Here is a 25702-nt window from a genome sequence, read left to right on the forward strand (position 1 = left end):
ACTTAATTGTTAATTTAAATGAACAATCAGGTGTACATTTTCCCTATTGTAGGAAATGATTGAACATGAAATCCTTCATGACATGCTGCTGCTATATTGATTCCAGAGGATAGATAGGCTCAGACAAAGTTAATCTCTGATTCTTGCTGGGGAGCAAACTGTGGTAATGCTTTACAAATTGAATACCAGCAGAATTAGGAAGAACGGTATTACTGCTCCATCAGGCCCATATTATTAAATAAAACAAACAGAACAATAAATGTGGTAAAATAAAAATTGGTGAGAACCTTAAAGTGAACATAAACTTAAAAGTTACGTACATCAAGAGTAAAATAATTTTCTATGTTACTTGAAACCATTTCCTCAGATCCTTGTGGGGAGAAGTGAATCTGGTGATATACTGTGAAGTTGGGGAATTGTCTCCTAGTCCACAGATGCTCTGAGACAAACAGCCAGGAAGGAATCCAGCGATTACAGTACAAGTGCTGCTCCTGCATCAGGCTTGGAATCCTGGTGCAGAATCCGATGAATGCTCTGAGGAGCCAGGGTATCAAACAGACAACACAGTAATTGTTCCGCCTGTCAGAAACGCAAACACAGTAAGTTAGCAATAATCCCAGAGCTAGCAAGCAACAATCTAACCCAATCTTTACATGGTGAATAACGTGTTTGTTCTGTATCATTACTTTTCAATGGAATGTGAAATCTTATTAACTTCACATTGTACCTAGTGCAGTGCTTATGAGACATTTGTACTGTACTTTCTTGCTTAACTAGGTATTAATGTCACATTTAACACTGTTTTATCTCTTATCTGTGCTTGCCAGCCTCTGGCATTTTCTACCATAAGGATGTTTCCTAAATGCTGTGTTGGCATCACACGAAGAAGCCTGGAGCTAGCAAATGCATTCTAAGCGATTACGGAACTGCTATGATGAACATAATCTCCATTCCTTTGTAGTCCAGACTGACACCCCAGCACTGCATTGTCAGATGGTTGATGTGTGACCACACGTATGAGGATATAAACTGGCCAGACAATCCCCAATGTTGCTAATGAAGTCTGTGCTGGAGAATGCTATACAGATCACTTGCCTGTTTCTCAGTCTTTGGGTAGATGAGATATTGCAGGTATTCCTGGAGCTGCAATTTGTCCCACGTGATGCTGAAACAGAGCAGAAGTGTTGATTAGATAATTGTGACCTAAACAAATTGCTGATTGGTTTTAATTCAAATTCTGATTTTCCTACCAATTCAGGCAATGGTTTATCTACTGTGTAGGCTCTTCATCCCACAGGAAGTGAAAATAATGGGTAAAATAAGAGCACACACTACAAGAGAGTTTCAGATCTTAATTGCATTGCACATTTTGCCATATTTTAAACACTAGGCTTCTGCGTATTTTGACATTGCACTATCCATAACAGGTAGCATGGTCATCCTATCTTTGTAACATTGTGGTATTGCAATGCAGATCTTTTTCTAAATTACTACTGTATTTTGCAATGCCCCTGCCTCCTAACCTTCCTCTCATATCAGAATCGCATTAGGCACCAGCTTTCTCATTAACATTAACTCGAAAGTAGATGCTAAAGTAATTCAGGGTTGTTTTATCTCCCAGTGCATTTCCACATCAACAGAGAACAAGGAACATTGCAGACAGTGACAGGAAGAGCCCATTACCATTGGGAGTCTGATTAGAATATACTCACCTGTTTAACAGTATGTGGAAACAAGAGATGGCATTATCTCTCTCCAGAGCTAGAAACAAACAGGGACCACTTGTGAGCAATGAGCACTGCAAAAAAAAGCAAACAGTATATTTACAACATTTCCTGCCAAAGACAACAGCATCGCAGATACAGTGGGACCGTGACAGATCAGCACACGTCACACACCTGTATCCCAAGCGCAGTCAGGAAAAAGCAACTTGATGCTACAATGGCAGGATGGTAGAGTGGATGTTCTGAAAGGATGAAATGGCCTGAAGGGTCCATAATAATTAATCACTTCTCTCAATCTTTTCAAATAATTTAGTTGCCAAATAACTAATTCACCTTGGAAATTTGCTAACACAATTTAAATACTGAGATTATTTTTGTCACAGTACTTGTATCTCTCTCCTACCCTACCTATGGTTACACTGCATGAGCAGCCCCTCTGAGTGCCCCCAGGTCTGTGGGTGTATACCATTGTCGAGCTGCTGTCTGGAGTAGTGAGTAGCTTCGCTACATGCTGAGCTTGGGACAGGTCTAGAACTCCCATCCGTGCGCCCATCAGCAGAAATTTGCTTCCTGCCAGGTGATCCATAACCTCAATGTACGGTGGATGGTGGCTCCTGCTGAAAAAGGGACCGGGTAGCAACAAGCAAGTGTCTGACAAAGGCCTGTAGAAAAAGGGGACAGAGATGCCAGATGTTAAATGTTAGTATAATTACATTAGAAAATGATTTGAAATGCACTACACATTTTAACTTTTTATAATCTTTATATATATATATATACACACACACATATCTTTGGACTGAATACAAATGGCAGTAGTCATACACCAGTGAGATAAACAAGAAGACAGCAATTTTTGAATCTCCTTCATCTTTGTGCAATCGATTTCTATATTATTTCCCAGATAGTATATTATCCTGGCTCAATTGCTGGTTCTATCACCTTTGAACCAGAAGGTTATGGTTACAAGCCCCACATCAGGACTTTGAACTCACAAAGTGAGTTGTTAACACTCCAAATCCAGTTCTAGTGATGTGTGGCATTGCCATCCTTTGGATGAGATGTTTAACTGAGGTCCATATTCCTGTTCACATGGACATTAAAGATCTCATGGCATTACTCAAAAAGGGAAGGGAGTTTCTCTAGTGTCCTGGCCAATAATCTCCCAAATAAAATTGGTCATTTACTTCATTACCTTTCTGTCCGAGTTGGATTTTAAACAAGCCTTGGAGATGGGAGGACAATGCAAAGTGCTAACAATTTCCCCTCCAGGTGCAATCCATATCAATGATAAAAATTTAAATTGAGCACTCATGTTGTCCTCACTTTCTAAGGGCTCCCATATAGAGCTTGTACTGTCTCCACATGAAAGTGACATGAGCCAAAGCAATCCTGTGTCTTTCAATCCTTCCTATTATAACAAGTGTGTAAAAGATTAGAGCCTGACCTTATAAAGTCCTTTGACAGTATTAAAGGGGAAACTTTGTCTTCCTAATCCAAATTGATCCTCAAAATCAAATCAATTGGCTCCTAATCTTATTGTTGTGTCTATGAGGGAGTTGTACCACTGTGAATCATACTATACACTTGATTGATTTCTGAGTTTCTCACTTTGGTGAATTTAGGTGAGTGCAGCAATAATTAACATTTGGTCAAAAAATATTATTTTAAGGATAATGCAAACATGATTCAGAAAGCAGTTATCCTGCCATTGCACCTAAATGTACAGAACTCCTATTTATTTGTGGTTTGCAAGTTGATCAACTGTTATTTGGATTCTATAAGGTTTGATGGGATTACCTTGTTGTCCACTCCATGCAACAGTTACTGCCTGGGACTCAGCAAGAGAGGAACGTCTGACAAGCTTGCGATTATGTGTGAATTCAGGGCTGATCAGCAAATCCTTTTTTTTGTGAGAATCTGAAAATGAGAAGCAGATACAAAAATTAATTACTGAACTCTACAGCCAAGGCAATTCAGGAGGAAATGCTGCCTCACAAGGCCAGGATAATTCCGAGCAATATTTAATATACAGGTCAAGGCAAGTTAATGCTTTGAGCAATACATTATTTTCTTTTAGGTCAGTCAGGTGTCTGACACGAGCAGAAACCCATCATTATGCCAAAAGAGTGTCCTAACCAGTCTGTACGTCTACCTCTGCTTCACCTGTTCATTCTGCAGCATTTGAGACTCTTCACAACACAGTCCTTCCGGGAAAAACATCTGCACATCCCTGACTGCAGTCTTATAAGATTGGGAACCTGGAAATAAGAAAGCACAGAGAGTTACAGCATCACTGCAGTTGTACACAGAGTTATCCTGTACCAGAGATGGCAGACACCAACCAGCATAATTTACAGAGATGTTTTACTCTGCTACCCAGGCTTTTCTAAATCTATACATTTCAGAAACAACAACAATTTGCATTTATATAGCGCCCCTCCTGCAGGTTGGCGTTCCAGAGCTCTAAGATAAAAGTAATAGTACTTCAGACAGTCTGCAATGAACCCCTATTAAGTTTTGATTCAGTGGCATAATAATCCAGAAAACAAATATTACACAAATTGTGAGAATATGGAATAAATGACCTGAGAAGACCAAATATAGTCACTTGAGAGTCTTTCAGAAGATGGAGATGGATAGATAGGATAAAGAGTTGTAGATTTAGTGATGAAGCAACTTGGGTACAACAAGATCCATCCTAGTTATGCTTAGTAAAATAAGAATAATGGACATGCGTTGTATTAAACCTGTTAAATGACGTACCATAGAAGCCATTGTGGACGAGGTCTGTCCCACAGTGACCTCTCCATAGGAACTGGTTCAGGGCTCTGGCCTCATGGGGATCTTCCGGTCCAAGCAAGTCAAGCAGCTTTTTCACAGCATTTTCTCGTTGAACACACAAAATGGCTGAGGGACTTGAGGTCAGGGAATCAACACTGCGGCTCATCAAATCCGGTTCCTGAAAACAGATGTTAGATTTCAGTTATTAAGAGATCAGAATGCATCTCACCAAGTAACTCATAGGTAGTGCTGAAACACTGGATGGTGAAGTCTGCTTTTTGACTTGACTTCAATCGAATTTCACCATAAAATAGTAATCAAACTCTCATCTCAGACTTCGTGCCCAAATATACTTATGCTTACAAAATCAGCAACCACACTGTCTATTTTTTGTTTCATGGAGAAAAATAACTGTAAAACCATGCACATGGTGTTAACTTTTAGTCCATTCTCATAACAAAACATCCTCCTTACCCAAGATGCATCAAACGCTAATTTCTCCAGGGTATTATTTAATATCTATATTTTTAAAATCATATATTTCAGGAATACCAGCAGATAAAGACATGGTTCATTGCTCACTGAAACTTCAGAGCTTATAACAGCAATTTATCAACGTGAAAACCTAACACTTTTGGGAACTATATAGTATGCAGGCATTCTCTAATCTCTGTATGTTCAGTATAGATACAGGAACAGACAACTAGAAACACAAGAGCCATACAACAACAACAAAATTATATTTGTATAGTGCCTTTCACGTCAGGAGGACGGCCCATACCTTTGGAAGAAAGCAAATTATTTCATTGCCACATATACTACCTGTTGTATGTTGGACGGAGACAGAAGGGAGGCTTTCTCTTTGTCCAGACTGACCAATTTCATACCAACAATATAGAAGTGCTCCAGGTCTAGTTTGTGGAGAATCTTGGAGAAATGCCGGGGCAAAGTGGAGGGCTTGATCACCAGCACAGTAAGCAAGGGTTGGGCTCCTTTAACAAATAGCAGTAAGGTTGGATAAGTGTCACAAAGAGTTTTCTGATTCTTTTGAGCTCTAATAGCAAAACTATTCGAGCCACTGTTCTACATAAACCAATTCAGTACATGAGAAGTTTATTAAAACCTGATATTTGCGTGCCTAGCTTCACCAGTGAATTTCAAATCATTACAACACTAAAGAGATAGAATGATCGCGGAGTGAACGAATAATGCAATGACGGGGCTGGGGGGAGCCAGGGACATAAGAAAAACAAGACAGATTAGAGGGAAAAGAGAAAAAGAAGAGTGAATGATGGAAGAGGACTAAGAAAGAAAGTACGAAGAGAGAACCAAAATTAGATTTTGTGATTCAAGGACAAAAACAACAATGGGAAAGAGCTAACAAAGAAAAATAAATAATCATTGTAAATGTAGCCAGCGCTTACCAAGCAACATGTAGGTAAAGATAGACTCTTTGTTGATAGCTTGTGATCTTTTCCCTGAAACAGGAAGAGGTCTGATAAGAGTCAGCTAGGAATGGTGGATACAAAGGAGTAATGAGGAATATAGTCACATGCATAAGCTAAGGCACAACAATACCTACAGCACATTGCAAGGTCAACAGGAATAGCAACAGTGAAAGTAATACATGGATGGTAACTACAAAAATCATCATTTAATACTATGTTTTTATAATTCTCTTTATTTAGTTGTGCATAAATACGATCTACACTTTTCTCAGCATCGTCCGAATCATGGACCCCATTATCTTCACTGTAGATCATGCGGATGAGATTTTTCAGCTGTTATAAATCTATATTAAAGATACACAAACACACAGTGATATATAGTCAGAGTCAGCAATTGATTACATGTACCTGTTGCAGTGTTCCCCGAGCTGAGAGAGGGTGCAATGTACTTCAGTAACGGTCGGGCACTTGGATCTGAGGACAGTAGAAAGTGTGTACAGAATAATAATAATCCGTGCATTTGATATAGCACTTCACTTTATTACATCTTTGAGATGTCTCAAAGCGCTTCACAGAATATACGGTAAAGTGAGTTGACTGCAGATTTTGTGGGCGAAATATTGAAATGTCAAAACAATGCAACTATCAGTTAAATGGATCAGTGGAAAACTATGATTATTTCTGGTTATGTTGTAACTGCATCCCTTATAGATTAGATCTTCCTCACTCGGAGTTAAAGATGTGTTACGTAATATGTATGCATCATACCTGAAACTAGTTCCCGGTCAGTGAAGAATAAAGCAGCTTGTCGGAAAGCTATCTCTGGAGTTGGTGACATGATTTTCTCCAGGTTGCTTTGCTTTGCATTGAGTAGACTGACTTTGGAGTTAGTTGTATTTAGAATTTCAGCCAACACACCAAAGGCACGGACCCGCCGCAGCACACATACAAGAGCTGGGCTGGACACCAGGCAGTCAATGCTACCCTGCCAATGTCGGTCGCCCACTTCAAATGGGGTTAGTTCCTTGGCCTGGCTGCTGCTCAGATGCGGCAACCATTTCAAGCCTAGCAGTTCAAAACCTCCATCTGCCATATTGTTTTCTGAGGAAGTAAGCGCAGAAATTAGCAAAAGACATTCAAAGGATCATTAATGCTGCAGTATAGAAACAACCCATTTAGTGAATCAAATCTGCACTAACGTTTTTCCACATGAGTCACCTAATTGAAATCCATGTTCCTACTCACTATTCCTTCAGGTATCTACATAAATCCCATTTCAAATAATTTTTGTACTTTTCTAATTTTTGGCCTTAACAACAATCCAACCATCTTTTGTGTAAAGAAATATTTTTTGAATTTCCACTTTAATTCATTGTGTTTATTTTATTTGTGTGACTACTTGCTATTGATTTTCTGATTAGTGAAAAGTTCACAAAATACATTTTCTCCATTTAACAAAATTATTAAGCCTGCTGCACTGGAAGGTAAGGCGATTCTTACCTCTGATAAAGTTTTTCTGCTAGACTTTACTCCTCCTTTAATATATGTTAAATGGTCTTACCAGATTGACCTTGTGATTGGTTCACTGTAGGACGCAGAAGCTCCCGCAAGCCGATCCCGGCTTCTTTCATGGTTTTGTGCCCAGTCATTGTGAGAACGACAACCTGCTCCAGTTCGGGGTTGGACATGTAGCTGTGCTTATAGAGCACATCCAGTGTGAGACTGGCAGAGTCAGCCACTGCACTCAGACTTCCTCCTGCCACCGGCAACAATCACATAATGGTAAATGAATCACTGAGAGCAATCTAAGAACACAAAGCTGAACCATATCTGAAATATATAAGTAAACGTTTTAAAGGGTAACATTCAGATGAAGATGTAGATAGATTATAAATGTCCAGAATCACACTTGATGGGTCAGTTATAGGAAAGACCTAATCTGAGGTTGAATTATTTCTGAAGGATGTTGTGCTTCAAAACATATCATTGAGCTTCCAGCGTTGTCGTGTTTTAAAATGCCTTTAAATAGATATGGAAATCCATCACCATGCTTAAAAGTATCCAAACCAAACAGAGCTCCATGCATTCCAATTACATATGGAAATTCCTGTATATTGGAATAGAATGCTCTCTTCCCAGAGGGACATACCCTACTTATCTATTAGGGATGCTAGAGTGTGGATTGGGGTACTGCTGATTTTTAACCAGCTAAAACCACATAGCTTATCTTTGAAAGCCCTGTCTGGCAAGCCTCCTGCTGTTTGTCCAGCTTGAACCATCTTATCTGTTAGGCTATTTTAAGTTATGATTTGAAAAAGATATTTACCTGGCTACTGGAAAGTCCTTACCTAGTCCCTGCAGAATGTGGTCAGTGTAAGGCACCACATGAAAACACAATCCAATATCAAATTCAGTGATGTGGGGAAGTCTGCTCTGTACACTTCCAATCAAGCCCTGTTCAGACAGTTCATTCATTAATCCTGCAGAAGAATAGTAACCCAGACATTGTGAAACGACTCCTGACTGAAATTGTAGAAACACAGGGATGGCAATAACTACAAAGGTCAACACAAAGAGGCAAAGAAAAAGCCATATCGGTTAATCATTTCAACGCTGTACCTTTCAGTAAACTGGGAACATGATGACAAACATTCTCTTTTCTCAGCAGCATTAAAAAACAGTGACTAGGCAACTCATCAACAGCAGAGCCTTGTGAAGTTAAGGATCCATTGCTGGATGTTCGACAAAACACTGAGATCTGCAAGTTAACAGAAATATATTGATAACAATATCGCTTTTTAAAAGTAGATTGCAGTTACTTTTCATTGCTCTACATACAGCCTTCCACTAGTACTGGCAAAATGTCACAATTTTTGAAACTCATTGAGAAACAATTTGATAAGACTAACAGCAAACATGCTCCCAACTAAAATCCATGCTTTACCAATCGTTTCCTACCTCAGCGCCTTGGGACGTGCTCCCGACGTGAAGGGCGCTCAATAAATGGAATGTTGTTGTTGTACCTGCTTACTCCCGATGCCGAGACTGTTGGCTCGCTTTGGAGTCAGACGCAAACGTCGCACACCTTGCAGACTGAATCCCCGTCTGGTACAGACTGACAGGATATCACCACAGCAATTCAGAGGCACAGCAGGCGATACCAGCAGCAGTAGGTCAGCTAGGAAATAGAAAAAGAAACAAACAAATTACATCAAAAATAACTATATAGTGAAATCCTGTTGATTGTGGCCTTCAGGTTGCTGATTTCTTGGCAGAAAGCACCAGTTACAGTAGAGTAAGTTTAACCTGATACCATGCATTCTGAATCACATTTCAAACGGGATGCTTGTTCCTTTAGTATATTTAACCTTTGCCAACTTAATCCATAGTTCTTTAGATTAGAGTGGACAGCTCTGCTCAGTGATAAAACCATCAAGTCCCATTCCCTTATCACTTGTATCAATTCAGGTAGTGTCTCCAACTTGAACTTTTGAAAGATTTGTTCAATGGTTTGCGGTCTAGAATAGGGTAGAAACTTGTTGAGAAAATGCAAAATACTGCAGATGCTGAAAATCTGAAAATAGAAACAGAAGTCGCTGGGAACACTCAGCAGGTCAGGCTTTGTCAGAACAGATGCAGTTCTGACGAAGGGTCGTGGACCCGAAACGTTGACTCACTTTCCTTTCTCCATAGATGCTGCCTGACCTGCTGAGTGTTCCCAGCGACTTCTGTTTTTGTGTTCAGAAACTTGTTGAGTCTGTGGAAAGTATGAAACAGCAAACACAGAATCCAGTTCCCTTGATTTCATCGTTACATTAGGTCGTGACATCTCCGAGCTGACCATCACTGATGACTTCCTCACCTCCATCACCACATCTCCCTCCCTTCCACTAAATCTGCCCCACGCTGTTTCTTCTCTCTGTGTTGGGAGTCGCAGAGCATTTACCTTTGATGGTTGCAACAACTGTAGCAGGAGGTCTGCAGGGTATAATCTGTTGTGCACCCCTATCCTGTCTGGAGTTTGTGTGGGTTCCTGTGGGCTGTGGACTGTTTGATCTGAAAGTAAAGAATTAAATGATAATAATAATTGGCATGTTTGATATAGCACATTTCACAGCAGGATGGCTCAAAGAGCTTCACAGGATTTACGGTGAAGTGCAGTGACTATGTTTTTGTAGGAGAACAAAAGTTAGAGTCAGAGAGCTAGAGAAAGAGAGAAAACAGGCTGATACAGTAACAGTATAATTCCTGATGGAAGAATTGCTTGTTTAAAACTGTGGTCAATTTGTATTTTAGGAGCTGCCACTGCTTTCATATCTAAATGGCTCTCAGCTTTTTACTGTAGTCTCACATCCTTTTATTTTGTTTATCTTCGAATACGTGTCCTATTCATTTTTAAGTGTTGCCACGGTCAAAGGATTCAGTGTTCTAATGTAGGAAAACATAACATCTAAGAGAAGCTATTTCTGCTACCTTCCCTCTCAAGTGACAAACCTAGATTTAATGACCCTTCTTTCCTGATTCTGTGAAAGGTACGATGGATCCTGTTGCTCATATATGAATGGGATAGACGCCTGTTTTAGATTTATTTGCATTGGATGAACAAACACGCCCTTCCTGTACAGGGTGCCACATACCTGGATCTGAACCTGGTCCTCCTGACAGGATTCTGAATGCCAACTTGCACAATCCCATCTTCAGGAACCCTCCCACCGAACCACACGTACAGCTCCCAGTAGATACGACTCTCCTGGCGCGGGGAGTAAAGGAGTGGCTCACTACGACTCTTGCAGTACAACGCATTTATGGAATGCCGATCTGTCACACTGGCTACCCCAGGATCAAATGGTCCTACAATGTCCATCCACAATACACGGGCATTTGCACCTCTCAGTGCCAATGCCAATACAGGCATTGTTTTTGTATCATCAGAGCAATAAGTAGAAGGCAGTTTACCTAAAGAAACCAAAATCCGAATGAGAACACAGAAATGTACGTTAGAGTGCACTTAAAGGGAGTAAAGACGTCTTGAAGACGTGATAAGGCGCTAGATCAAATGCAAGGATTATTATTAGTGTGTGAAATGAAGCTTTAGTGGCCACTTCATTGTGTACAGTAGACTTTGTGGGAACACTTCAGTCTGCCATAACAATGCAGCACACGACATTATAACAATTAAGCCCATTCAAACAACTTCAATAAGCCTTTAAATGCTCAACTCTTCACCCTCCCACCCAATATAAATAATTACATATAAATGTGCAGCCTTTGCAAATATACTCCCTGAATGAGATACTTTTCTCTCCTAGCGTAATCACGGAAAATCACCACAGGTGTTTGGTGCTGCAGTTCCCTTACCTGTGCTGTCAGTCAGGAGGCTATGTGTTGGATACAGCAGTCGAAGACCACAGATATCTATACCATTGCTTAGGATGAGCTGCAGCACGTGGTGAAATGCTATGGGATCACTGAACAAGTTCTCAAACACTAGTGCCATGGTAACCTGAGAGTAGAGAAATATTAGAATTAATGCTTCAATCAATCGACTGATACCAAGTTCCACTGTGCATCCTTAGCTATTGGTAAATCAGTACTTTTTAACAGAATTATTCTATTATAATATTATTCGTTGGATAGGAAAATTCTCTGAGACTGGGTTCTTTCTGATTTGGAGTATTGTTAATGGGAATTGTCATTGTACTGTTATTGGATTTTTTTTTACCAACACTAGAATTTGCGCCCAGTGGCTCCTATGGCACAGAGATTATGCACTTTAATGCTCCTACGTTGGACAACTCTCTCCCTATCACATTATTAATGCCTGAATTATTAGGCCCAGGAAGCGAATGATCACCTTGCCATACCTCAGGATTCTCCTTACAATTCTCCCCAATCTCCTCGGCACTGGGGCAGCAGTTTTCCTCGGTCTCCACTGTTTGCCAGTAAAACCCAATCTGAACCTTAAAAACTTTTTCAACGGCCTGTATAAGAGCCAAAAACTAAGAATGAAATTAAATCCAAACCATAAAGACAAACTTATTCATAATTGATTTGTAGTTTAGTAATAATTCCTTCAAACCATAATAATAAATTGGTCACTTCAATCCACAATGGTTTGCAGGACACTGCTGTGTGCAATTGACTGTCGCTTTTCGCCCACAAAATATACAGTCAATACACTTTACAGCATGTTCTGTGAAGTGCTTTGAGATGTTTCAAAGACGTGATAAGGCGTTATATCAAAAGCAAGCATTATTAGTATTATTTATAATGATGGACATTTAGCCATCAAATAGGATATACACCAAATAACACTGCTAAATTGTAATAAAGCATTACTCTATATCACAAGTATTCTTTAAAGCTTTCAATCCATTAGGTTTTTTTAAAAAAATCCCATATATCACCACTAGCCACAATATATTCAAACACTATCCACTGGCTGACCTTAGTGTCTGGACTGACAGAAATCACGGAGCTGAGGCGAGCAGAAGGAAGGCACACGTGCATTGGACACAATTGTTCCGAAAGACGATTGTTCAGCTGTTCACTCCACCAGATCACTGGTTTCAGACTAGTTTGTGATAGGAATTTCACAACCAGCTGATAAAATGCAGAGGTGCCTCTTAACTCTTCCTTTACCTGAAAATAATCAAAGAGAAGAGGCAAACCCGGACAGCCAGTCAGCAATCACATAATCAGCCACTTACCTCCGAACCCTCAGGAAACCTCTGGGGGACAATGACATCAATTTACTGCCCACCTTCAAACTGACTGGATGGATGCATAGGAATTGGCTGGACAATATTGCAGGCAAAGACATTAGAATTCATAGGGTTTCAAAATTACACTGTAGCAGAAAGATACTTCTGTTGCATTTCATTTCACCTTTAAAGATGTACTGTATTTGCCCTTAGATCTCTCAGTTTCTCAACATCATTAAGAACTTAACAGCACAATACACAGTTAGTAAGCGAGAGACCTGGGTTCGATTCTCGGGCAAGGCGAAATGTTGGGCAAGTTTCCTTACTCCACACCTCTCTGTTTACCTAGCAGTAAGTAGAAACCGTGTTGTTAGTCGATTGGTGGATCGCTTTTCCAGGGGTAATAATCCCTTCAAAAAAAAATAATAACAATATATTGGTCACTTCAATCCATGACTGTTTGTGGGACACTGCTGTGTGCAATTGGCTGGAACGTTTCGCTCACAAAATATTCAGTCACTGCACTTTACAGTGTGCTCTGTGAGGCGCTTTGAGACGTTTCAATGACGTGACAAGGTGCTATATCAAATGCAAGGATTATTATTATCATATTATCAGTATAATACTCGCACGCTAAAGTATTTCATAGTTGAGTAGGGCATCACTGACCCTGTTCTTTCGATTCCTGCTGTAGATAGGCTGGACAAAACCCTCACACATTGGTATCACACAGACGTAAAAAGCTAGCCCATCTTCACGCCAGGTCTGTTGGAGACCCACCACCTGAAATGGTGCGACCACCTCAGCTTCAGAGCAATCTCCATATGATCGATTCACAGAACAGGTAGGAACGGTCACCTAATCAACCAAAAAAGAGTTACTTCATAAATACAATCCACTCGTCTTAGTGTGCAACTTAATTTTCTTACAGTATTATTTTTCAAATACAATGACGTAGTTTTATTTCCCCAGTTTGTTTAGCTTCCAGTAACAACGACAACATTACATTTGTAAAGCGCCTTTCACGTCGGGAGGACGTCCCAAGGGTCTAGACAGACAGAGTCACGGACCTGAGCTGGGGGTCAGGGGTCGGGGTCGGTATCAAGTTCCAAGGCAATAATTAGTTTAGGCAATTCTGACAGTGCCACGAACTCTGAAGAGTCCAACTACAAGGTTATTCTGTACTTATTAAGGTGATGGAACACATTCCCATTTTAGGTACAAAGCATCAATTAGTATGAAGCACTTCCGGATTACGTGAAAAGCAAAGGTGAATGGAAAAAGCTGTGTGGGGTTGTCAGTGATACCAGCAACAACCTGATAACCTTTAGTCATTCTTTTTAAGCTTTGTTATAATGCAGTCTGAGACATTAGAGCCAGACAACTACATTATAGTGTAGTTATACAACACTTGAAAATATTTTTGGTCAGTTTAATAGTTTTCCTTATATCGGGATGTCTGAACGTGCTCATCAGTGCAGATGTTGGCATGCATGAGAACATGTGAAGGAGCAAAAAGAATGTAAATTCATTCCACAAAAATGTTTTAAATTAAGTCAAGCAGCGGATCACTTCAGGATCTTGAGAAAACAAAGTCACTCTGTTCCTAATGGTTAAAAATAACAAATCTAGTGAATCGACAGAGGTATAGACATTTCTAAAAGCAGATGAGGAACATGAAGCCAAATTGCTAAAAGAGAGACAGAGAACCACATTTTATTTAAAATCCTATATTTTAATCAAATTTCAATAATTCCCACACTGCTGTTTGTTACCCTTAATACACATAATGCACACAATTACACGCATTACATATTAACTAGTAAGCCTAGAATTTCTACAGCTAGAACACTGGTTGAATCATTCAGTCTCAATCAGAAACTCACCAGTGAAAGGACCCATGAAACCACAGCATTGTAAATGTTGGCTGCAGTCAGTGCACTGTCCAGCAAACGTCCAGTCTGCTGGCCACTAGGGACCATCTGTCCACAGCTGGAGAGGTGGACAGTCAGTAAAAGCATTTCATCTCTTCCTCTCGGAGGTAACGTGCTGATGTTAGGCAAGTATGATGCCTCCTGAGCAAAATCACAAATAGATAAAAACAGTTACATCACCTTCTTCATTTTTTGCATACAGTTTCACCTCCATCTTTCAATATATCAACTCAAACATTCAAATGGGGGTAAAACTAGCCTGATACATGTCATACCATTCCCCTGTGCCCATACTGTATCATACCCATAGGACCCTATTTTTGTAAGGAGGGTAAAGGCTGCTCCCTTAATGGAATAAATTACCACAAATTATGGCTAAAATTTACCAAGTATTCCAAATCACAGAAAGGAGACTTGGGGACTATGTAGAATTGCGTCTGCTTTTGCAAGAGTCTGCCTAGAGGCAGGGCAATGCCAGCCTCCATTGTGTTGCCAAATGAGTCTGTTTATTATAAAATAAGTTTTTTTTTTTAAATAATGTTTGCAGAAACTGAATAACCATCATTTCCCAGAAGCAATGGGACGATTACAGCTGTTCAAGTGATAGCTGGAGCAAGTAGACATTTCTAAAAGCAGATGAGGAACATGAAGCCAAATTGCTAAGAGAGCGACAAAAGACCACATTTTATTTAGAATCCTATAGAAACCTTCATTTTAATCAAAATCCAATAATTCCTACACTTCTGTTTTGTTACACTTAACAATACACAGAATGCACACAAACTTTTCAGTTCTTTGAAGCTTTGCTAGAAAGTGAGCAAATGGGTATCAATAATGTAAATGAAACAATAACTAAACAGGTATTGCAAATACTGTACTTGTTGCAGGTATTTGCTGCACTGTTGTGTCATTCCCCTGCCTGCCTACCTGCCCACCCTCCCACCCCTGCCGTCCCCACTCACCGTGCTGAAGAGCAGAGGTGTAGACTCTGCGGTCAACTGCTTCCCGGACACGGAACTCAGTGGTTTCAGGTTACTGAGGTGTCTTTGTAGTCGCTGACGGCTCTGCTGCTCTTTTCTGCATTGTTCTCTTCTGTGTTGCTCATTAGGCTTCACCTTGTGACTAGTGCTTAAATTTTAAATTGAAGCATTTTAGAATCCTATAATTACATCTAACTTTACTTTCAAAACTACAGAGAAATCTCATTATTGCAAGAGTTGAAGAAGGAAAGGAGGAACATTGGTAATTGTCCAGAAACATTTTTATGTAATGTTCAATCTTACTTTGATATCTGTTGGATTATAATATACAAGTATTACAAATAAAGCTAGAAAACAGGGCGACTCATGAAAGTACCGTGCACTTCCCCAGTACCTGTTTTTATTTGCAGACTCTCCTTTCCTTTGTGTGATTTGCTCTCCCTCAAGCACTCTAGGTTTATTCTGCTGCACAGTATGAATAGAGGCATCTGAAGTGTCGTTCAACCTTGTCTCAAGAGGAACTATTTCTTTACGTTCAAAGATCTGTTGGCCACTAGATGAATTAAGTGTTCCCAAACCTCCTTTCTCTGTGTTGGACACCACACTCACAGACACGTTGCCCTGTTTGTGATCAACAAGCGTGGTTTCAGTCCTTGCTTTTCTTCTCTTCTTCTGGAGTGTTTTTTCTTCTGCAAGATTTGTACCAGTCTCTCCAGCACAACATATGGACACAGTACTGTCTGCCATTTTCAGGGGTTCCTTAGATGCTTTTCGGAGCTGGCTCAGCAACATACTTTTACCTGTACAGCCACTCCACCTAGTACAGCAAATAATACAAGTTGTACTACCAGTATGGCTAAGCAACAATAGATTATCCATCTTTAAATACAGATGTTAGTATTCGCTGAATGCACCTCCTTCTCTTGCTGGTATCAGCTGGCTCAATTGCCAGTACTCTTACCTCTGGGTCAAAAGGTTGTGACTTTGACTGGAGCTTGAATCATGAGGTCACAGTCCAGATTGGCAGCCCAGTACAGTGCTGGATGTGTGCTGCATTATCCATCCTCGAGTCCCTCTGACTTGCTCCCTCCCTCCCGACCTTTGAAGCCTGTCTTCAGAGCCTTATCAACCACATTTTGCCATAATTGTCATATGTGGCCCTTTGAGATGTCCGCCCCACCCCCCGTGATAGAATGTAAATTGTTGGTGTAGTAACCAAGATAAAATTGTTGTACTTTAGTACACGTGGATACTACATTTGGGAGAAAATGTATATATAGCTTGGATTTACCTTCCAGACTGTTAATTTGCTTCAAATCTATACAGTCACCTCAATTTCAACTCCACAGTCTGAATTAAAATGACAGTACAAACAGTATGGATTGACAGTACAAATTCAAATTATACCCTCAGAAAATTCCCATGCTTAATCTAGTATTTTGTAGACTTGGCATGTTTGATACCTGCGATCATTCCCTGAAGCCAGACACTCTTTTTTCTTCACTCTATTCTGGTCCTGGGGTGACATGTTCTCCTCTTCTTCAGTAGAACTAGAACTGTGGAGAGGAATGGACGTGGTAATAAAAATCAGGACTGGGAACTCACCATCATATCAATTTCTCTGGTCTGCAAATTGGCTGCTGCATTCGGTTACAAAATACAGCCACTACACATGACAGTAAATCCTATGAAGAACTTTGAGCTGTCTTCCCGATGTGAAAGGTGCTATGTCAATTTCAAGTATTATTAATCTGTAGTTACATTTTTCAATATTCAATACTTGCAGTTGGTAGATGCCAGATATAACTGAAGCAATAAAAGAAGCTGCACGTAATGTTTTACCGTGCTGTATGGCACTGTTTAGTTCACTACCTTTCTGAATTGGGCCATGCAGGCCTTTGTCTTCTGTTCCTGTTGTCTGTCTGCGATTCTGTGGTCTTTTCCAACTCCCAATTCCGCAGGTCAATGTGAACAATTGGAGAAGTTTTTCTTATTGCCAGGCTCTCTGCTTTCTTCCAGCTATATTTGCCTTCTTCAGGACTGATGGTATGAAATGAGGAACTGCTGATAATTAAAAATAAACAACAAAATTATATTTGTATTGTGCCTTTCACTTTGGGAAGACGTCCCAAGGTGCAGGACAGTTAGTTTTTCGGACCCGAGCTGAGGGTTGGGATTGGGGAGGGTTGAGGGCAGGGGGGGAAGCAGGGAGATCGAAAGCACGGTCGAAGAGGAGGGACTTGAGATGGGTCTTGAAGGTGGCAAGGGAGGGGGTGAGGCAGAGGGACTGAGGGATGGAGTTCCAGAGGGTGGGAGCAGAGTGGCAGAAGGCCCATCTGCAAATGTTGGGGCGGTGGGCGAAGCGGGGGACGTGAAGTAGGCCAAAGCCCACTGAGCGGAGGGAGAGGGCAGGATGGTAGGGGGCTACGAGGTTACAGAGGTAGTGGAGAGCAAGACCATGTAGGGCTTTGAAGGTGAAGACCAAGATCTTGAACTGTACCCTCTGTGTGATGGGAAGTCAGTGGAGTCGGGCGAGGATGGGGGTAATAGGGTCACGAAACCTGGTGCGGGAGAGAACAGAGATGGGCGAGGAGTGAGAGGGTGGGTGGAGGAGCCGGTTGATGATGGAGAAGAGGAGCCTGGGGTTGTCCTTGGCCTCCAAGATTGTCTTGGAATAAAACGACAATTTAGCAGAGGCGAGGGTGGAGTGGTGGGATTTGATAAGGTCCAGCCAGATCTGCCGGTGGACCGTTAAGTTCGATTTAAGCCAGGTGTGTTCAGCAGCACGCATTTGTGCTTTAAGGGAACGGGTGGCTGGTGTACCATGGTGACCTATGTGAGTAGGAGACAGTTCGGGATGTGAGGGGAGCAAGGGAATCGAGAGTGAAGAAGAGGGAGCTATGGAGAAGAGTGACTGAGGAGGATAAGTCATTGCAGGAGGAAGCCCAGAGGGGAAGGAGTTCAGAAACAATCAGCAAGATTGTTTTCATCTTATTGAGAGATTACTGTTGGATTGATCTCTGAAACCAAAATGAGGTTGAACTCCAATATTAAACTTTGAAACATATTTGAGGGATGTAACTAAGGACCCTTGTAAGTGCAGCTTTGCGATTCTGACCAGGCAATGGGGTCGAAAGCAGGAATCAAAACTGGAATCCTGCAGTTAGCAATATGCAATACTCTGACCTGCAGAAACTCTGTTCCAACATGCCTGAGGGAGATTGTGTTAGAGTGGAGTTCCAGAGTAAGTTACCGGTAAGATTTACAACACATTGTGAATTACTCTCGTGTACACTCTTGGAGCAGAATTCGTGTGAGGCCACACAATATATTTTGTTACCAGAAGGAATTACCACTGGATTCCTTATTAAGAAATCTCGTAAGAAATCAATAGCAAAGTACATTATAGACTCCAATCTCAAAAAGCAGGTTAGTGTCAGTAATATGAACAAAATATTTGGAATTGCCCATTTTTTCCCCAATCACACCTGATTTTGCACTTTTCCTTGTTGGGTTGGTCTTGTTCATCACACGGGGGCTTGGCCGATAGCTCTTTCAGCATTCCTCCAGATTGACTGATAGCCAGCAAAGTCAGCTGTTCCATAAGCTTCTCCTGGCTTTTGGCGTAAGAACGTGCTGCAGAGCAAAGTAAGATAATCTACAGTAAGAAATGCGGTAAAGTTGCCCATAGTTTGGATTTTCTTTGCTAAAATAAAGCAATAGATATTTTTTACAAATGGCAAATAGATAATACAGTGCACAGTTACCCATAACTAGGAACTGGAGAAGTATTTGCATACTCAGTGGTTGCTGACTGAATGCTCTAACAATTTGCTCAAGAATGTATACATCCTAGAAGGAGGTTTCACAATACAATTTTGCCCATTGTATATATGTTGGTGCTCGCCCCTACTGGAACTAATCACATCCCCTCCTCTTTCCCCACACCCAGTCTTAATCTGCTTCAAATATTTATCCAATTCCCTTTTAAAAACTATTTATGGACTCAATTGCAATAATTATTGTCACTCATTTGTTTTACATTGAAGATTTTACAATCAACTTTGATAGCAAATTTCTCTTGTGTACTGTAGCACTACAAGGAAATAGGCATCTGTACATTTCTGAGATTGGTAAAAGGGCTAACCACTGCTACAGCATCTGTATTTCTAGGGAGTATGAGCTACTAGTCTTTACTTTACATAGGAATGTGGGGGACGAGAACATTTGCTGGAAAGCAAAGGCTGCCAGCAACTATACTATCTAAAATAAAAACAAATAATGCTAGACATTTTCTCTAGGAGGTACAGGTAAGGTGCAAGATTGATAAATAGCTTGTTAACGAGTTATCTAATATTAATAAGGAAGCCATTAAAGGAGTAGAGTAGTGTTGGTGGCTACATTGTGGTGAAGGTTCCAGACAAACCACTGTGCTGGCTGACATGGGTTGAATGTATTGACTGCCACAGACTATCCCACTCTTGGTTGGACAACTACAGCGAGGTCAGACTCAGACCAACTCACCTGCCTGCTTGGAAGACTGCAGAACTAAGCAGCCTACTACGAAGGATAAATTGAGAGAGAACTAAAATAACTAAATCCTAAAATAACCACTCATTTGAGAAATGTTATCTGTTACCAGAGGTGGATGGAGTGCTATTAGGAGTGTCCTCTAAAACACTAATGTTCTTGTCTTCCATCTGCTCCAAGTTCTGGAGGATTCTATCCAGATCCACTTGGCTTATAGACTGCAAAACAAAGTCCACAGCAATAGATGGTCAGCTCACTGGATCTGACCCAATACTACTGTATCTGAAACAGACTCGACATACTCACACTTATAACTACTTTGAAAACAAACAAAAATATAGTTTGGAGAGAAAATATCAATGTCCAGAAAGAAGGACAATATCCTCTACCCATAACGCTCAACATTTCAGAGACAAGAAGCTATTGGTCATCACTCAAAAGTTGTATGTAATCCTCGCAGGTTTAATTCTGAACTAATCAAATGTGCAGTTTTAGTGAGAGCTGAAGATACCTTTATTTATGTAATCAGCGCTCTTAAATAATCAATCCTTTGGATGTGAATAGAATACAAAAATGATTATCACTCACTTCTAAAGAAAGTATGGGTGATCTTTTGCTTTGCTGTCCTGTACTTGTTCCTTGTATTTCTTGCTTCTTAGATGCATTTTTATTCCAAATATCTATTTTGACATTCATTTTAGTATCTGAAGTGCATATACGTTCCTTGGTCGCTGCATTAAAGATTTGTGGTGCAGTTTTGTGTGGAACTGATTTACGATTGGCGAGTTTTTCACATAGGTTCATGGCAGCTAAATTATTTTCAGTGGTTGTTGCCTTTTGCTGGATGGTATCAGAAGTGCTTGCTGCATTAGTTTGCACAGAGGCTGTTGATATTGTTGAAGGTGGAGATTCAATTCTGGATAGCCATGCTGAGGATAGCATTTGCCAGAAATCTACGTTTCCATCTCCACTGGCATTGAATCTTTGGCTTTCTTCTCGATTCCTAGTAACTAATTGTGCTTCTGATAAACACGGGTCTCCCCCAGCTTTATTTCCTTGTTGGACACAGCACTCTTCTCCTTGTGGCCTATTTTCTCTTCTTACCTCAAAGAGATTTTTGTTCTGATCTGTGCTAAAACCTGTTAGTTGTTCCGGCGATTCAGGATGAGTATCAATCTCAGCACTGGTGTTATTATTATTTCTGGAAATCTCAATTCCGAAGCTCTCTCGAATATCAGGCTCTGTGGTGCAGTATTCTTCACAGGCCACTGGTGAGTACCTTACAGATTCCAGCATTTCCTGCAGATATCATAAAATCATTAATCAACAAGTATTTTAAAGATTGGGGCATTTATTAACAAGTTTATTAACATTTGACAATAATTCTAAACCAGAATGAAATACAGATGTGTTAAACAATAGAGAGCAAGGCCCACAAGCTATCACAGGGGATGTTAATTACAATTTAGAAACATCTATTATAACCATGTGTATTAAACCAGTTGAATTTTACCTCAAGAACTGGATCATCTAAGGATAAATCCATCAGATCTTCCGGTAAAGAGGTAATTTGCTTTGACTTATGTCGCTGGAAAATAGCAATTTCACCATCTTCTATATCAGACTGTACAAAGGAAACAAACAGATTACACTTAAACTCTTATTTTAGGATAACCATATAGACTGCAACACTAGCACCACTTCTGCTCCAACTTGATTTTACATTCATCAGAGTGTGCTTGCATACATGATCACACTTAAGACAGTAATAAACGGTTGAATAATGAAACTGGTTTCTGATCTGATATCATAAATTGACAGTGATTAAGTCAGTATTTTTTGATATCTGCTATTTGAAATATCCCTCAATGTAGAGTCTATAAGGGATGTGCTCCTTGTTCTCTGTGTATTTAGAAGCTAAAGTCTATGCTTCACAGATGTACTAGAACTCTTTAAGAAAGGAACTAAATTAGTTAAGGAAGGACAATGCATAGGTTTACTTACAATTAACATTGTTGAAAAAATCCTGTTCAACATAAAAGTATTGTGAATGAACAAGTGGAGATGGTATTTCGATCTATCTTAATTTGTCTCTGAAGTGAAGCCCTCTATAAAGTACATATCAGTATTGGTTTTCAATCCAATGAGCACTGACTTACAAGTGAAGAGTCTGAATCCAGGGAGGGTATCTCATCCTTAACCGCTGCATATATTGCATCCCAATGTGATTTGAGATTCTGTTGTGCAGGATTTAGGGAATCGATCATTGTTGTCGGAAACTCAGAACTGTTGTCATTTACTTGTGTCACATTTTTACGGTCCTCATCAGTTGAGGTCATCTTTAATCAGGACGCTGCTTCCTTTTGTCGTTCATTCACAAGAGTTCTAGGAGGTAGTCTTGAAAACAAACAATTAAAAATGAAACATCATTTACATTTTTGCTCATAAATATAATACAAATAAAATATAAGATGTATAGTATTTACATCACATATTTGTAAGCTCTTTTAGCAGAGGACTGTATTACTGCTTCTCTTTCAAGACAATGCAAAATGTAAAAGAAGCAATTAAATAATGGGGTCTATTAATAATTGCATAAACCATGTGTGATCACGTAATAATCTTTGTATTTGATATAGCACCTTGTCACATCATCAAAACTTCTAGACCTCCAGCGCTCTGAGCCCCAGACACCCGGCGCTCTGAGCCCCAGACAGACACCCGGCGCTCTGACCCCCAGACAGACACCCGGCGCTCTGACCCCCAGACAGACACCCGGCGCTCTGACCCCCAGACACCCGGCGCTCTGACCCCCAGACACCCGGCGCTCTGACCCCCAGACACCCGGCGCTCTGACCCCCAGACACCCGGCGCTCTGACCCCCAGACACCCGGCGCTCTGACCCCAGACACCCGGCGCTCTGACCCCCAGACACCCGGCGCTCTGACCCCCAGACACCCGGCGCTCTGACCCCCAGACACCCGCGCTCTGACCACCAGACACCCGCGCTCTGACCCCCAGACACTCGGCGCTCTGACCCCCAGACACCCGGCGCTCTGATCCCCAGACACCCGGCGCTCTGACCTCCAGACACCCGGCGCTCTGAGCCCCAGACACCCGGCGCTCTGAGCCCCAGACACCCAGCGCTCTTAGCCCCAGACACCCGGCGCTCTGAGCCCCAGACACCCGGCGCTCTGAGCCCCAGACACCCGGCGCTCTGAGCTCCAGACACCCGGCGCTCTGAGCCCCAGACACCCTGCGCTCTGAGCCCCAGACACCCTGCGCTCTGACCCCCAGACACCCTGCGCTCTGACCCCCAGACCTTCGGCGCTCTGACCCCCAGACCTTCGGCGCTCTGACCCCCAGACCTCCGGCGCTCTGACCCCCAGACCTCCGGCGCTCTGACCCCAGACCTCCGGCGCTCTGACCCCCAGACACCCGGCGCTCTGATCCCCAGACACCCGGCGCTCTGACCCCCAGACACCCGGCGCTCTGACCCCCAGACACCCGGCGCACTGACCCCCAGACACCCGGCGCTCTGACCCCCAAACACCCGGCGCTCTGACCCCCAGACACGCGGCGCTCTGACCCCCAGACACCCGGCGCTCTGACCCCCAGACACCCGGCGCTCTGACCCCCAGACACCCCGCGCTCTGACCACCAGACACCCGCGCTCTGACCCCCAGACACCCGGCGCTCTGACCCCCAGACACCCGGCGCTCTGATCCCCAGACACCCGGCGCTCTGACCTCCAGACGCCCGGCGCTCTGAGCCCCAGACGCCCGGCGCTCTGAGCCCCAGACGCCCGGCGCTCTGAGCCCCAGACACCCGGCGCTCTGAGCCCCAGACACCCGGCGCTCTGAGCCCCAGACACCCGGCGCTCTGAGCTCCAGACACCCGGCGCTCTGAGCCCCAGACACCCGGCGCTCTGAGCCCCAGACACCCTGCGCTCTGAGCCCCAGACACCCTGCGCTCTGACCCCCAGACACCCTGCGCTCTGACCCCCAGACCTCCGGCGCTCTGACCCCCAGACCTCCGGCGCTCTGACCCCCAGACCTCCGGCGCTCTGACCCCCAGACACCCGGCGCTCTGAGCCCCAGACACCCTGCGCTCTGACCCCCAGACACCCTGCGCTCTGAGCCCCAGACCTCCGGCGCTCTGACCCCCAGACACCCGGCGCTCTGACCCCCAGACACCCGGCGCTCTGAGCCCAGACACCCTGCGCTCTGACCCCCAGACACCCTGCGCTCTGACCCCCAGACACCCTGCGCTCTGAGCCCAGACACCCGGCGCTCTGACCCCAGACACCCGGCGCTCTGAGCCCCAGACACCCGGCGCTCTGAGCCCCAGACACCCGGCGCTCTGAGCCCCAGACACCCTGCGCTCTGACCCCCAGACACCCGGCGCTCTGACCCCCAGACACCCGGCGCTCTGACCCCCAGACACCCGGCGCTCTGAGCCCCAGACACCCGCGCTCTGACCCCCAGACACTCGGCGCTCTGACCCCAGACACCCGGCGCTCTGAGCCCCAGACACCCGGCGCTCTGACCTCCAGACACCCGGCGCTCTGACCCCCAGACACCCGCACTCTGAGCCCCAGACACCCTGCGCTCTGACCCCCAGACACCCGGCGCTCTGACCTCCAGACACCGGGCGCTCTGACCCCCAGACACCCGGCGCTCTGAGCCCCAGACACCCGCGCTCTGACCCCCAGACACTCGGCGCTCTGACCCCCAGACACCCGGCGCTCTGACCCCCAGACACCCGGCGCTCTGAGCCCCAGACACCGGGCGCTCTGAGCCCCAGACACCCGGCGCTCTGACCCCCAGACACCGGGCGCTCTGACCCCCAGACACCCGGCGCTCTGAGCCCCAGACACCCGGCGCTCTGAGCCCCAGACACCCGGCGCTCTGAGCCCCAGACACCCGGCGCTCTGAGCCCCAGACACCCGGCGCTCTGAGCCCCAGACACCGGGCGCTCTGAGCCCCAGACACCGGCGCTCTGAGCCCCAGACACCCGGCGCTCTGACCCCCAGACACCCGGCGCTCTGAGCCCCGGACACCCGGCGCTCTGAGCCCCGGACACCCGGCGCTCTGACCCCCAGACACCCGGCGCTCTGACCCCCAGACACCCGGCGCTCTGAGCCCCAGACACCCGGCGCTCTGAGCCCCAGACACCCGGCGCTCTGACCCCCAGACACCGGGCGCTCTCAAACCTTCATCTCCCTCAAAAGCTTGAGGCTGTCACCATGGCAACCGGACACGCGCCGCTTCTTGTAACCACTTCCCGAGGACCTGACAGCTTCGCCCCCTCCTTCGCCTGTGGTGTCTCCCCCCCACTCCCCCGTCTGCCGGGCGACGCGGTCCTATTACCTCTCACCGGCCCCGCGCCGTCCAGTACCGGGCGCCGCGCAGCGCCGTCTCTCTCTGTTTCTCTCTCTGACTCCCGCAGTCTGGGAACTAACCGGCGCTCAAACCGCCCGCCTCGGGTCAAAGGTCACCGGGGCTGAAACTTTGAACCTTTCAGGGTGAACATTGCGGAAAGGGACTGATGTCCACACACACACACACACACACGGGGGGGGGGGAAAAACTAACG

The 25702-nt window shown here is 43.7% G+C and overlaps 1 protein-coding gene across 1 annotated transcript; it reads right to left on the bottom strand.

Moving 5' to 3' along the window:
- Positions 1–1099: 1099 nt before the first annotated feature.
- On the bottom strand, positions 1100–25645 carry LOC103178746 (dynein axonemal assembly factor 8). Its single transcript, XM_007893655.2, has 31 exons — positions 25477–25645; positions 22264–22501; positions 21618–21728; positions 20693–21403; positions 20214–20322; positions 19063–19210; positions 17447–17638; positions 17038–17130; positions 15969–16391; positions 15557–15722; positions 14547–14735; positions 13330–13518; positions 12404–12598; positions 11821–11937; positions 11315–11459; positions 10594–10912; positions 9903–10012; positions 8980–9134; positions 8576–8714; positions 8305–8436; positions 7518–7712; positions 6725–7057; positions 6365–6430; positions 5933–5986; positions 5331–5500; positions 4491–4686; positions 3891–3985; positions 3525–3644; positions 2191–2386; positions 1713–1798; positions 1100–1165 (listed from the first exon to the last, which is right to left on the bottom strand). Exons 2-28 carry the CDS (start codon positions 22441–22443, stop codon positions 3618–3620), a joined length of 4959 nt encoding a protein of 1652 aa, XP_007891846.2. The 5' UTR covers positions 22444–22501; positions 25477–25645; the 3' UTR covers positions 1100–1165; positions 1713–1798; positions 2191–2386; positions 3525–3617.
- Positions 25646–25702: the final 57 nt, after the last annotated feature.

The sequence above is a fragment of the Callorhinchus milii genome, unplaced genomic scaffold (genome assembly GCF_018977255.1).
Source record: "Callorhinchus milii isolate IMCB2004 unplaced genomic scaffold, IMCB_Cmil_1.0 Scaffold16, whole genome shotgun sequence".
In the NCBI taxonomy this organism is placed as follows: Eukaryota; Metazoa; Chordata; class Chondrichthyes; order Chimaeriformes; family Callorhinchidae; genus Callorhinchus; species Callorhinchus milii.

What these genes read in the sequence shown, in the direction of transcription:
- LOC103178746 (XM_007893655.2), bottom strand. Translation starts at nt 22,443, where the DNA reads ATGACCTCAACTGATGAGGACCGTAAAAATGTGACACAAGTAAATGAC. An exon ending in CACCCATACTTTCTTTAGAA is followed by an intron (nt 20,323 to 20,692) that starts GTGAGTGATAAT and finishes TTTGTTTTGCAG; the next exon opens with TCTATAAGCCAAGTGGATCT. An exon ending in CACCTCTGCTCTTCAGCACG is followed by an intron (nt 14,736 to 15,556) that starts GTGAGTGGGGAC and finishes GATTTTGCTCAG; the next exon opens with GAGGCATCATACTTGCCTAA.